At 40.2% G+C, this 15,423-nt stretch overlaps 1 protein-coding gene across 1 annotated transcript; it reads right to left on the bottom strand.

The window, feature by feature from the left end:
• Positions 1-4,773: 4,773 nt before the first annotated feature.
• LOC308495035 (small ribosomal subunit protein uS14-like) lies at positions 4,774-5,325 on the bottom strand (the record flags this gene model as incomplete). The annotated part of the gene is made up of 2 exons (XM_081043025.1): positions 4,774-5,021; positions 5,322-5,325. 2 exons carry the CDS (start codon positions 5,323-5,325, stop codon positions 4,774-4,776), a joined length of 252 nt encoding a protein of 83 aa, XP_080899151.1.
• Positions 5,326-15,423: the final 10,098 nt, after the last annotated feature.

The following is a 15,423-nucleotide window of genomic DNA, read 5'->3' as shown; positions in this document are numbered from 1 at the left end:
GCCTTAGCAAATGATCAATATTAATATAGAAAAAAAGTGCATATGGAAGTTGAGTTGGGACAGAATTTCTTTAAACAACCCACACCTGTGGACTCCTTGGAAAGTGTTCATGTATTATCAGGAGTGTACATACTTCACCTTAAAGAAAACTGGGCTACATTATCTAGGAGTACCCAACAGAGTGGATTAAAATTTTCAAAAGGTGTTTTGGTCACTTGGTTTCTATGCTTCAATTTCCTGATCTGTAAAATGAGCACAATAATTACTTACACCTTTGTTGTGGGAATTGGAGAGCCTGAGGCTTGTGAGGAAAGGAATAAAATTACTCTCATGATCTGTCCCTTTAGTTACCAGTCAGCAACTGATAATGCAGAACTTCTGGCCAAGATATTTCATTTAGCTTTAGCCTGACTCTTCCACAGTGGAAACATTCTATCTAGGATCTTTCTTGGCATCACTGTTAGGTTTCACAGATATCCTTCTGCACTAATTGATCTTAGTGTTTACATAAAAGTTGTATAATAAAGATCTAATTGGAACCTGGAGTTCCTATATACTGAGCCCAAATATTGTAGTGCATTGAAGATATAAAGGAATTTCATATTCAAAAGACTGCAAAGTCAATTTCATTAATTTGATTTCAAAAAATGAATGCAATTTAGTTGAAAGATGTACATGGTATACTTACATTGCTGTGGGGACAGAGCCCCAGAGAGCAGTTTCCAGGCTCTCGGCCTCATGTGGAGAGGTGCTGGCTTGGATAGTAGCTGGTTGGCCATCAGCTGTAGCCATTGAGCCATTGGCCACTGATATAACTGCTATAGCTACGGAGGGGAGCCGAGGAGAGTGAATGGGGAGCCGAGGAGAGTGAAGGAGGAGAATGAAGGAGAGTGAAGGAGAGTGAAAGAGAGTCGGTTGATTGGCAGCAAAGTGGACAGCAGTTCACACCTCGTGTGAACCCAGCCTCCATTGAGACCATAGTGGTATGACTTCCCTACCAATGGCTCCGTGGGTGTTCCTTTTTGGCCTAGCCACATCCTGCGTTCTTGTGTGGGGAGCGGGAACTGAGACCTGGCTGGACGCCCCGCATGACAAATGGCGCAGCGAGCAGGGTACCCCACACGACACATGGCGTAGTCGGCAGGATACGGTGCTGGCCAAAGCTTTCCGAAGGGCAGTGGAGCAGTTTGTGCGTGTGAAAGCTCAGTCTGAGGAAGACCAGGAGGAGCAGCTGCCGGAGAGCTCGATCCCCGTGGAGGGGTGGGAAGATGTGGATGGTTCCCCAACCAGCAGAAGCCGGAGAAAGCGAAGGTTGTTGCCGCCCTTTGGGCTGGGAACTGCTTGCTGAGGCAGCCTGGATGCGGGACTTATCCCAGGAGGAAACGCTTGCTGAATCCTCCTTGGGAGATGAGGGTGAGGTCAAGGTCGTCCCTCACCCCCAGGACAGCCCTGGCAAATGACTATGGACTATGGGGAATTGCCTTCCATCCCTAATTTAATGGACTACTTGACTGTTGGGAACATACCACCATGTAATGGAACTGGCGGATGTTTGCTTTTGTGTCTTGACCGGCCGCCATCGAGAATATGTAAGCACCTTGACTGTGAGCCGCTGTTCTTCCAGCACAGTACCCCGAGAGGCCCAGAGAGAGAGCAGCAGTGCCCTGAGAGCCCTGGCTGTGTCTAGGAAGTCTGTCTGTGTCCAGAGAGAGGCAGTGCCCTGAGAGGCCCTGGCTGTGTTCAGGAAGCCTGGCTGTGCCCAGAGAGAGTGGCAGTGCCCTGAGAGCCCTGGCTGATTCCAGGAAGTCTGGCTGTGTCCAGAGAGAGTGGCAGTGCCCTGAGAGGCCCTGGCTGTGCCCGGGGAGACAGGTGGTACCCTAAGAAGCCCAGGAAGTCTGGCTGTGCCCAGAAGTAATGGTAGTGCCCTGAGAAACTCTGGCTGTGCCCAGAGAGCCTGGCTGTGTCCAGGATATTGCATTCACCTCCAGGCTCCTCGCACAGGGCCCCTTGCGGAACACGCTTGTTGTGTAGATTGTGAGGCGAGACCCTGTAGGGGTGGAGTGTGGGGACAAAGCCCCAAAGAGCAGTTTCCATGCTCTCGGCCTCACATAGAAAGGTGCTGGCTAGGGTAGTAAATGGCCATCAACTGTGATCAGATGGCCATCAGCTGTGGCTAGTTGGCCATCAGCTGTAACCTGTAAGCCATTGGGCACTAATATAACTGCCATGGCTATGCTAGCAGTAAAAAAATGGGGGCTAGCAAGAAGATGGTGGCTGGGCTGGCAAGCACGGATTGCAGTTAGCACAGAGGAGTGCGGGTTGCAGATTGCAGAGAAGTGGACAGCACGTTGCGAACAGTGTGGCTCCTGCTTCCTGTTCCTCCAGCCCAGCATCCAGCGAGAATATATTGGTTTGACTCCCCTACCTATGGCTCTACCTGTGGGTGTTCCTTTTTGGCCTCACCATGTCCTGCGTTCTTATGTGGGGAGTGGGACCAGAGACCCCGCAGGCCGCCCCCCATGACAATTGCTGTAGAAAACCCAAACTCCCCCACCTCCCACCCACCCATTCCTAGGCTCTGAAAGCAGCAGGATGGAAGTAAATTGTGTCACAATTCTGTTGTTCAACCCAATTAATCAGTCAGTTCTTTTAGGCTTTCAGTTTGGGTGTGACCTGATTATTTATCAAGAATAGGGAGTCCAGAGGAGACAGAAGTATTGAGTATCCTTTTTAAAGAATGGTAATATTTACATCTTCTCAATAAGCCTAAGGTATTCAGGAAATGAATTGGTAAAAGGATAGAATCTTCTGGTTTTCTGTAGGCAAACACATTTTAATTGAATTAATTTTCCAGTTATTTCCAGAAGATGCATTGAAGCTTCAGTAATGATGACAGCATTGTGGCCTAGCAAAAGGGAGACCTAACTTTTTCTGCAGCTGGGTAGAAATTCAGGACACCCAGGGACAGATCATCACAGGAGCTGTTGCTGCGTTTGTCCTGCTGTAGTAGCAGCGGCGGACGGGTAAGGCAGATGAATAGTACCTTGTTTCCCCAAAAATAAGACCTAACCGGAAAATAAGCCTGAACATGATTTTTCAGGAGAACATCCCCTGAACATAAGCCCTAATGAGTCTTTTGGAGCAAAACTTAATATAAGACCCGGTATTATTTTCGGGGAAACACAGTAATTATTGTTGAAAACCCCAAAGAGTGGAATGGACCTAAATAAGATACCTGCAGCACATTTTCAGACTCCTGTCTGTGAAGCGGTAGATGTATGTGGGGACAAAGCCCCCAAAAAACAGTTACCAGGCTCTCGGCCTCACATAGAAAGGTGCTGGCTCGGGTAGTAAATGGCCATCAACTGTGATCAGATGCCAGCAGCTGTGGCTAGTTGGCCGTCAGCTGTAACCCGTAAGCCATTGACCACTAATATAATGGCTGTGGCTACGCTAGCAGAAAAGGAATGGGGGCTAGCAAGAAGATGGTGGCTGGCAAGCGCGGACTGCTGTTAGGCAGATTATGTAGATCCTGCTTCCTGTGTCTCCAGCCCAGCCGCCAGCGAGAATATATTGGTTTGACTCCCCTATCTATGGCTCCGTGGGTGTTCCTGTTTGGCCTTACCGTGTCCTGCGTTCTTGGGCGGGGAGTGGGAGCTGAGACCCTGCACGACAAATGGCGCAGCGAGCAGGGTCCCCTGCGTGACAATGTACAATATTTATCACTAAAACAAATACTGCTTTGTGATACTGCTAAGTTGATGCCAGCAAAACAGATCCCTTTTGCTATTACTTAACTTGATTTTTCACTCACCATCCCTTAAAGGAACACCAGAAAATCCCTTTCCACATTCTTCATCCATAATGAAGACTATCCAGTTAGAGTTCTTCACTCCCTAATCAAGCATTCTGGCTGTAGACAGTGTCTGAAAGACTGTCTGCTCAGATTACGTGTTTTGTGCATTGAAAAGGCTCTGTACCCAGGCCCAGGACGGCCACATAATTCTCCAGAATTCTATATGAGCACATTCTCCGAGATCATTTGTAGTTGCCCCTGCTCCCAAACTCTCCATCCCAGCTAACATGTTACAGTAGGAGTAGAGAGAAATATGGGATTGCTACTGTGTATTTTTTCCTGAATCAATTGTATCTAAATTATAGTTCAGTTATTGGACAGTTTCTATTAGGAAAAAATACCAGGGAACACACATAAGATTTGTGGGGAGAAAATAACCCACCCCACACCTCAACATTTTTTAAACAATCGACTATGGAATACTTCAAACATATTCAAAACTAGAGGCAATAGTATAATGAACCTCCATGGAAGTATCACTCAGCCTCAACAATTATTATTTAATGGCCATACTATTTTTTGTATACCCCCATCTACTTCCTATCACCACTCTCAGAATGATTTGAAGTAAACCCTAGACATCATATAATTTTATCAATAAGTAGTTCAGTATTTATCTCTAAAAAACTCTCTTCACCCAGTGTCATTTTCACACTCCCAAAAAGTTAACAGAAATTCATAACATTATCAAATAACCAGTTCAGATTTCCTTGATTATCTCATAGATCAGTGTTTTTCAAATGTTAATATACAAAGGAACCATCAGGGGAATCTTCTTATAAGACAGATCTCAGGTGGAGCCTGAGATCCTATATTAATTTTTTTAATTGAAGATTTTTTTAATTTTATGTACAAAGAGCTAGCATTGTTTCTGCAGTAAGGTAGATATCTTGAATGACTCATTCATGGAAGTTCAGTTAGTCCAACTTAATGAAGCCTATATCCTTCGCATACTGACAGAAATACTGGTGACACATACCGAAGCTGTATTTCTGGATCAGACCAAGCCGGTTTGAGTAGACATGGCAAAAAGGAGAACCCTGGCCGAATTTCCTTGGATGGCTCCAATAGAGCTGCTGGTAACAGATCTTGCCCTCTTGTATGCAATGAGGCAAAAGGCCTGGGATCCTGTAGTTCTGACAAGTTCCAGATGATGCCAATGCTGCTGGTTTTCAGATCACAGTTTAATTAGCAAGGTCTTTTTTTTTTGGGGGGGGGGGCTTTGTTTCTAAACTTTTAATACTGTAGGCTAGAAATTTCTCAATTTAGAGATTAATGTGACCAAAGATGTCAGAGAAATACACAACACTGTTTCTGATCATCCATTTACTTCAAAACAAACTTTGGTGTATAGCTGGCACGATATGAGGCATTGGGAATCAGGGAGGTGGGTGGTCTACAGGACCTCTTCATCTCTGTGGCCAGCTAACAACTGTTCTAAAGGGTAGAAAAGAAAGGTACATACCCATATTGAATTTCTGCCTGTCTCTTTCTTGTGCACACATTTATTATATGGTATATATGTCTATATTTTCCTTTTTATGAGAAAGTTGGTATATGTGTTTCCTGTGGCTATTGTAACAAATTAGCACAAATTTGGCTGCTTAAAACAGTAGGAATTTATTCTCTCACAGTTTTGGAGTCCAAAGGTCCAAATCAATTTCACTAATCTGAAATCAAGGTGTTGTGTCAGCAATGCTGCAGTCCTTCCGGAAATTCTAGGGGAATATCCATTTTTTTGCCAATTCCAGCTTCTTGTCTGTGCTGGTATTCCATCTTGTTCCTTGCCTTGTGGACGCATCACTCTGATCTCTGCCTGTCTTCACAGGGCCTTCGCTTATTTGTCTCTCTCATACCTCTGTATCACTCTTCTAAAGACACATGTGATTGGATTTATGCCCCATCTGGATAATCAGAATAATATTGCTATGCCAAGATCCTTAGGTTCCAAGGATTAGGACCTAATATCTTCGGATGAACATTATTCAGTCTATTACATTGGGTTCTTGATTTGATTGAAAATTTATGAACTACAAAAGCTTTTCCAAGAGACTCATCCCCTCAAAGTATAAGAGATCTGACATGATTCTCTATTTAACCCCTGGAAAATGAGGAGACCCCTGTCCCTACTTGAGATTGGGTAAACCGTGGTTGGGAGTACATAGTGTGGCCTGAGGGGTGGGAGCAAGATGAGAGGTCTGGAATCCAATAGTGGATACTCATATTTCAAAGAACATGAGTTGAATGTCACAAAAAGGATAATGCCACCAACATTAATGCTTTCATAATTAATACAAGTAATAGATGTGTAGAATGTAAAATTATATTCATAAAGAAAATGCCTAATCTGTATTTATAGCACCTGACATGTCAGCTGCCACCTTGCTCTATTAGTTTCATTATTGCAAATTACACTCATGGCCAGTAGTTCCTCAACATTTTATTATGTTTTAATTATGACTCTGAATTTGCAAACATCATCATCCTAGATTCATAAGGGAGAGGGAAGCGCAAATTCATGCAACTCTTGGAATCGCTATGATCATCTCTTTGCTTAGTTGTGAAAGCTCTACAAGAAGAATGTCAATTCTGTTTCTAATTAATAGGCATTGTCCATCCACTTTAAAATGGGGAAGTTCAAGTATGATTTTTAGATAGCTTTACCATCATGCTCGTCAGATGACAAAATATTACCAGCAAACTAGCGGTCACCCTTGCATTCCCTTCAAGTCGTTACCCTCTCCTTCAGAGTAACATTTGCCCTGACTCCTAATAGCATAGAATGATTTTTTTCCCAGTTTTATACTTTACATAAATGGAATCATATATTTTTGTGTGTCTGCATTTTTCCATAAGCATTATGTTTGTGAGAATCCATAATACGAGGTTTAGTTGTAGATCACTCATTGTCATTGCTGTATCGCATCCCATTGTGTGAACATAACATGATAGATTTATTTATCTGTTCTACTGCTGATGGATACTCAGATTTTCAGTTTTTGAACTATTACACACAGTGTTGCTAGGAACACTCCAGTAGATGTCTTTTGGTGAACATATGTTCACATTTCTCTTGAGTATATATCTTGGAGTGCATTAGCAGAATCATAAACTATGCATATGTTCAGCTTGAATAGATCCACTAAATGTTTGTACAAATTTACATTCCCACCGGCAGTATATGAAAGTCCAGGGTTCTCCACAAACTTGTGAGCACTTGATTAAAAAAATAATTTAACCATTCTCATGGATGTGTAGTGGTACTGCATCATGGTTTTAACTTTACGTTGTCCCAATGGCAAATGCAGTTGAGCACTTTTTTGTATGTTTATTGGCCATTTGGTTAGCTTTTTTGTGAGGTATCTGCTGGTCAAGTCTTTTGCTCATTTTTCTATTGAGTTGTCTACTCTTTATATATTCTGGATGAGTCCAAAGACAAATATATATCTACAAGTATCTTCCCCCACTTAGTCATTTACCTTTGAACTCCCTTAATGGTGTTTTGGTTTCTGTTTTTTTGGTTTTAAGGAGGGCGCAGCTCACAGTGGCCCATGCAGGGATTGAACTGGCAGCCTGGGTGTTATTAGCACCATGCTCTAACCAGCTGAGCTAACCCGCCACCCCCCAATAGCGTGTTTTGATACAAAGGAAGTTGTGGTACATTTTTAATGTATGGTAATTACTTTATTGATTATACTTACATGAAAATACCATGTCTTAGCCCATAGGCATCATTGACCTAAGCCGTTGCGCAGGCTGTTTACTTTGCCTGGAACCTATTCCTCCTTAACTAGCTGCTCCTTATTTATCCTTTGTTTCACAGTTTAAGCCTCCCCTACAAGTTACTTTAAGTCTCCCCCCACACCCACCCGCAGTTCTTGCTGTGTTTCTCCACAGCAGGTACTTCTGCTGTCATAGCTTTATTCATGTTTGTCATTTCTTCCCCTCCGCCCTTTTTTCTGGATGCTCCCTAAGAACAAAGACTATTTCATTCTTGTTCTCCATTCTATCTCCAATGCTTAGTTAACTAATAATAATAATAATAATAATAATAATAGTAATAATAATAAATATTCATTGAATATTAGGCACTGTTCTAAATTCTTTAAATACATTGTTTCCCTTTAGTTCTTACAACTCTATGATGTAGGTGCTATAACAATCCTCCCTTTATAGATGAAGATACCGAAGCACAGAGAAGTTCAAGTACCTTGTCCACTGACACACAAAGCTAATAAAGAGAGGGTACAGCATTCTAACCTAGGTAGTGTGATTTTAGAAACATGCTCTTAGCTACTATGTTGCACCCTTATAGTGGGCATTTAATAAACACGTGTTGAATGAACAATTTACAATTGGCAAGTACCATAGAGATCATCTAATTCAGTTAGTTTATTTTAAGAATGTGTTAACTAGGGTCAAGAGGTGAAGTGACTTGCCCAGGATCCTAGAGCTGGTAAGTACCAAAATTAAGGCAAAATTCCAAGTGTCTTGACTACCATTTCAGTGTTCTTCCTTGCTCTGTTTTCAGATAGAGGCCATTTACTTCTTTGTAAAATCCTGCTATGCTTTTCTGTTTTCACAAGATATTCATGGGCACAGAAATTTCTAGTGATAAAAACTGTCACTTAGGTACATGACATGACAGCTAAACAAATTGCATGAAATCATAGACTCGTGGACTTCTTTATAGAATCATATTGCTGTAGCTGAGTAAATCTGATATCTTCCTGCAAAGTGAAAATTGCAAAGACTTTGAAATATCCGAATGTTTTCCGTTGAGAGGCCAAACTGAAATTTTCATTGTTCGTGTGTTTATTTGGCTCTGTGGCTAGAATGAAGGCAGCCTGGTATATACTGTCCTCTTCCACTTTGGTGTTTTTCTCTCCTCCCTTTCCCAGGCCAAATACTGCCTGCTGCAACGTATTATTCAGACTGGTACGTTCAGGCTGCTAACTAACTCTGATTTAAGATAGCTTAAGCACTGACAACTATTTCCTATTTGTGATTTTTTAAAATTTCACCAAATACAAACTGGCACCAGAGAGACCAAATGGAAACAGCTTTGGAAAGGATTGATTCCGGTAAGTGGGCTAAAATTTAACTGATATTTCCCCATTGATTTTAGTTTTCTAATACATTGTTTCTTGTGCTATATTGTGAGGCCTACACAATTCTGCATTACATTCCAGATCTATAATGAAATATCAGGAAAAAAAGCATTAAATAAGACAGAAGAGGGAAAAAAGCAGTATAACGAGAAGGCATACATTTAGTTCAAAACAGTCCAATTTTCACTGATTTCCAATTTATTATAGTGTGGCAAAAGATCAGAAGCTTACCTTCTGTTTTTATCATAGATGCTAAGATCCAATCATACTATTTGACTAGTGCAATTCCTAAATCTTAGAAGTATTCTTCATGACTTTTCAGAACTGAATTGGTTAAGGTAGTCATTTATACATAGGTAAACTTGTGTGAATCTTCAAAGCCTTGAAGTGTTAAAAAGGCATCCTTGCATTTGTGACAACATGGATGGATCTTGAGAGTATGATGCTAAGTGAAATAAGTCAGACACAAAAAGCAGAAAACCCTATGATTTCACTGATATGTGGTATATAAACCCAAAACAACAAAAGAACAAGACAAACAAATGAGAAACAAGAACTCATAGACACAGACAATAATTTACTGGTTACCAGAGGGCAAGGGGGATGGGGGGGAGGGAGGTGAGGGTAAGGGGGATCAAATATATGGTGATGGAAGGAGAACTGACTCTGGGTGGTGATCACACAATGGGATTTATAGATGATGTACTACATAATTGTACACCTGAAATCTATGTAAATTTACTAACAATTGTCACCCCAATAAATTTAATAAAAAAAATTAAAAAAGAAAAAAAAGCATCCTTTATAGACTATGCATCACATAATTGTTCAAAATAAGCTAATTTAGCTATTAAAGCCATTGTTCTTGAATTTTTTATTTTCTCTTTATTGTTTATAAGGTAAGTAAATTTCGTATTGGAACACTAGTCTTCCTACTGCTCATTTCCTTATAATTCACTGCCCTCTGAGGCCTATGATCTAGTGCTGAAACTAAACAGGGTATTTTTTTAATTATGGAAAATTTCAATCATGTACAAAAGAAGAAAGTATAGTATAATGAACCCCTATAAACACCTCACCCATATTCAACCATTATTAACTAATAGCCAATCCTGTTTCACCTGTAATTTCACCCTTTCCCTCCTTGAATTATTTTGAAGTAAATCCCAGCCATCATATCAATTTATCCCTATAATTTTCTGTATGTATCTCTAAACAAAGGAACACTTTCTGTAAAAAAAAAAAATCTAATACCACTATTACAACTAAAATCAATAAATTACTTGCTACCAAATGTACAATCATTATTCAAATTTTCCCAAATGCTATAGACTCTTTTTAATAATTATTTGAATCCAGATCCGAACAAATCCATCCAAGCATTGCATTTGTTTTACATGTCTCTCAAATCTCTTTTAGTCTATAATTTTACCTTCCCACTTTTTTCCTTGAGGTTTATTTGTTCAAGAAATCAGCTTTTTTTTTTTTTCTTTTTTTTTTTTTGTCTAGTTCCTTACATCCTGGATTTTACTAGTTGCAGCCCTACTAATAATCCTTACATCCTGGATTTTACTGGTTCCTTACATCCTGGATTTTACTAGTTGCAGCCCTGTGGTATTAAAAAACAAACATCCCCCTATCTCCTATATTGCTTGTAAACTGAGGGTTTAATACAGAAGCTTCATCAGATTCAGGCTTATTTTGCTTTGTTTGTTTGTTAATATCTAATAGGTGGTACTTCAACCTTTTTATTGTATCACGTTAGAAAGCATATAATGTCTAGTTCTCTCTCTTTTCGTCATGTTAGGATTGATCATTGAAATCAGGTGTTGTTAGCTGATCCCTGCATTACAAAATTTTCCATCAGCTTTTCATTATTTTTTTAGGAGATTCAAATTGATGCTATTCTGAGTCTATGGTTACTTCATTTATTAATTGGCATCATTCTAAATTTTTAAAGAAGTTATTGTAAGGAGAACTATTCCTGTCGATTATTTGGTTACCTGATGTACAGTTCATAAAAAAAACAAAAGTCAAGATAAATGGTTGATTCTTCTTTTTTCAACGTTCTTTAGAATGATTAATTTAATTTTCTCCCATCACTCAAATATGATCAATATGTTTTTAAAAGGAGATTTAAATATTTAAAAATCTCATATATTTACCCACATAGTTACCATTTCCAGTTCTTTTCACTCCTTTGTAGATGCAGTTTCTCTCTGGTATCATTTGTCTTCTACCTGAAAGACTACCTTTATAATTTCTTTTTTTTAAATCTTATTTTAAAGATTTTTATTAAAAATATAGTTACCATACAATATTATATTAGTTTCAGGTGTACAGCGGTTATTCAACATTTATATACCTAAAGAAGTGATCACCATGATAAGTCCAGCAACCATCTGACACCATAATATGCTAACACAAAATTATTGACTATATTCCTTATGCTGCACATTACATCCCCATGACTTATTTGTTTTATACCTAGAAATTTGGACCACTTACTGCCCTTCACCTTTCCTCTCCTTTTTAATTTTTTTAGTTATAGTTTACCTTCAGTATTATTTTATATTAATTTCAGATTTACAGCATAATGGTTAGACATTTATATAATTTAAGAAGTACCCCCCGACACTATACATAGTTGTTACCATATAATTGACTATATTCCCTATGCTTCACTTTACATCCCCACGACTATTTTGTAACTACCAATTTGTACTTCTTAATTCCTTCCACCTTTTCACCCATCCCCTAAAGCCCCCTCCCATCTGGCAACCATCAAAATGTTCTCTGTATCTATGAGTCTGTTTCTGTTTTGTTTTATTTTGTTCTTTATACATAAGCAAAATCACACTGCATTTGTCTTTCATAGTCTGACATTCCATTCAGCACAGTACCCTCCAGGTTCACCCATGCCATTGCAGATGGCAAGACCCCGTTCTCTTCCCTGGCCAAGCAATATTCCATTGTACATATGTACCCCTTCCTCTTCATCCATTTTTTTATCAATGGACACCCAGGCTGCCTCCACCTCTTGGCCACTGTAAACAATGCTGCAATGAACATATGGATGCACATGTCCCCTTGAAGTAGCATTTTGGGTTTCTTCAGATAAATAAATATCAGAAAGTGGGATTACTGGGTCCTTCTTTGTCTCTTGTTATAGCCTTTGTTTTAAAATCTATTTTGTCTAGCATAAGTATTGCTACGCCAGCCTTTTTTTTCAAATTGCCATTTTCATGAAACATCTTTTTCCATCCCTTTACTTTCAGACTGTGTGTGTCTTTCAATCTGAACTGAGTCTCTTGTAGGCAGCATATGTAACGGTTTTATTTTCTTATCCAGTCAGCCACCCTATGTTTTTGATCAGGACATTTAATTCATTTACATTGAAAGTAATTGGTGATAGATATGTAGTCACTGGCATTTTATTAATCATAGTTTTGATCTTTTTATTTATTTATTTTTTTCATCTTAAAGTCTTAAAGAAGTTCCTCTAACATTCCTTGTAGTACTGGGTTGGTGGTGATGAACTCCTTTTGTTTTTTCTTGTCTGGGAAGCTCTTTATTGTCCTTCGATTTTAAATGGTAGCTGTACTGGGCAGAATGCCCTTGGTTGTAGGTCCTAGTTTCTCACCACTTTGAATATTTTCTGCCAATCTCTTCTGGCCTGCAAATTTTCTGTTGAGGAATCAGCTGACAATCTTATGAGAGCTCGCTTGTAGGTAACTAACTGCTTTTCTTTTTGCTGTTTTTAGGATTATCTCTTTGTCTTTAACCTTTGCCATTTTAATTATAATGTATTTTGATGTGGGCCTGTTCGGGTTCATCTTTTTTGGAACTCTCTGCATTCCCTGGGCTTGTATATATGTCTTTACTTCGCAAGGTTAGGAAAGTTTTAAGTCCTTATTTCTTCAAATAGATTCTCAATCCCTTACTTTCTCTCTTCTCTTTCTGGTAGCCCCGTGATGTGAATGTTGTTATGCTTGATGTTGCCCCAGAGGTCTCTTAAACTATCCTCATTCTTTTGGATTCTTTTTTCTTTTTGTTGTTTCAATTGGATGTTTTATGCTATCTTGTCTTCCAAATCACGGATTCAATCCTCGGCTTCATCTAGTCTGCTGGTGATTCCTTCCAATGCATTCTTCATTTCAGTTAATGTATTCTTCACTTCTGATTGGTTCTTTTTCATGGTTTCTATGTCCTTTTTAATGCTTGCTATCTCTCTGTTGAAGTTCTCACTAGGTTCCTTGAGCATCCTTTTAACCATTGTTTTGAACTCTGTCTCTGGTACGTAGCTTGCCTACATTTTGTTTAGTTCTTTTTCTGGAGTTTTTCCTGTGCTTTCATTTGGGATGTGTTTCTTTGTTTCCTCATTTTGGCTGCCTCTCTGTGTTTGTTTTTATATATTAGGTAGGGCTGCTATGTCTCCCAGTCTTGCCTGGTAGCCATATGCAGAAGGGGTCCTGTGAGGCCCAGTGGCACAGTCTTCCTGGTCACCTGAGCCAAGTGTTCCTGGAGTGTCCCTGTGTGGGTTGTGGGGCTTACCCCATGGAGCAGGATTCCACCCAGCAGGCTCTAGTGCCTGTTGAAACTGCCCTTTGTGTTTGCCAATCATGGGGTTAATTGGGTGATGCTGTGATGTGGTCTGAAGCCAATCTCCAAGTATATTGGTTCTGGGGCCTCTTGGGAGGGGCTCCAGTGCTGGCCCAGGTCAGCCACTGCCTATGACTGGCCAGGGATTACCTGGTAGGAACTAGAAAGCGAGCCACATTTGGTCACTGCCTGTGCTATACCTGGAAGCACATGGCAGAGGCTACACTGTGAACCAAGGACGGCTGCCACCGGTACTGGGCCTGGGGTAGGTGCACAAGTCAGGACACTCAGAAGCTTGCTGTCACCTGCTGGCTTCCATATGATTCAGCCACTGATAAAGCCTCCTGAGGTAAGCAAGTTGGGTGAGGCAGAGTCTCAGTGAGTCAGCACGGTGGAGTAGCCGAGCTCACCAGGCCAATCAGATTCAGATTTGGCCAGAGGGGGCGGGCTCAACACAGGAAAGGTGGTGCCCACCTGTCGACTGCACAAGAGAAAGGCATCACACAGGGAAAATGGGGACTATTCTCCAGTCCTCACCCCGAAGTTCAACAACTGAATCTCTTCCAGTATATCTCTGATGACCCCAGAGTCACCGTCCCTCTGCTGGAGCCCAAGGTGAGTGCCTGCGAATGAGTGAATCTATGCACAGGACATTTAAGAGGACTTCTAGGTTTCCCACAGCCTTCCATCCACCTGGATTGTCAGAATCCTCACCTTTTCACAGCCAAAAGTTGTGGGGGCTCCTCTTTCTGGCACCATTGCTCCTGGCTGGGGAGCCAGGTATACGGGGTTGGGGTCCCTCTCTCCTTCATGAGGAACCTCTGTGGCTGAGATATTTCTCCTGATTTTCAACCACCACACGTGCGTGTGGGACCAGGCCATTTCGCGTCTCCAACCCTCCTACCAGTCTCAACGTGGCTTGTTCTTTATATCCTTAGTTATACAATGTCTCTTCAGCTAGACTTCAGTTCTCCGTGTTGATTGTTCTATAAATTAGTTGTAATTTTGATATGTTCACGGGATGAGGCAAGCACAGTATTTACCTACTCTACCATCTTGGATCTCTTCTCTCTTTATCATTTCTTGTAATGCAGGTTTTCTGGTGATGAATTCTTTCAGCTTTTCTGTGTCTGAAAAGGTCTTTAATTTTCCCTTACTTTCAGAAGTTGTTTTCACTGCATACAGGTTCTTCAGTGTCTTCTCACTTGTATGCAATGACAAATCTGCTTTTGCCCTCATCTTTGTTTCTGTGTACATGTGTCTCTTTCCTCTAGCTGTTTGAAAAGGATTTTTCTCTTTATCAACTGAGTTGAAAGATATGGTTATGATGTAGTTTTCTTCCTGTTTCTTGTGTTTGCATTTCATTGAGATTCTGAATCTACTAATTTATAACTTTTATCAAATTTGGAAAATTTCCAGTCATTATTTCCTTAGATATTTTTCTGTCCCTCTACCCCTTTCTTTAAGAGACTCCAAATATCTGAAGTTGTTCCACAGCTCACTGATTCTTTGCTCATTTTTTTTTTGTCTGTCTGTTTTATTTTGTATGGTTTCTATCTCTATACCTTCAGGTTCACTAGTATTTTCTTTTGCAATATGTAATCTACCATTAATCCAATCCAGTATACTTTTCATCTGACATTGTAATATTTGTCTTTAGAAGTTTGACTTGGGTTTCCTTTTTATATCTGCTTTTTCTTTACTACCATAATTATATGGAATAAAGTATAATAACTTGTTTTAATATCCTTGTCTGCTAATTCTAAGATCAGGGTCAGTTCTCAGTTTCAATTGATTTATTTTTCCCCTCATTATAGGTCATATTTTCATGCATGTTTGCATGCCTAATAATCT

This window comes from Rhinolophus hipposideros, assembly GCF_964194185.1.
Source record: "Rhinolophus hipposideros genome assembly, chromosome: X".
NCBI classification, from domain to species: Eukaryota; Metazoa; Chordata; class Mammalia; order Chiroptera; family Rhinolophidae; genus Rhinolophus; species Rhinolophus hipposideros.
The sequence above is the reverse complement of the archived record's forward strand: the minus strand, read 5'-3'. Positions and strand labels throughout refer to the sequence as shown.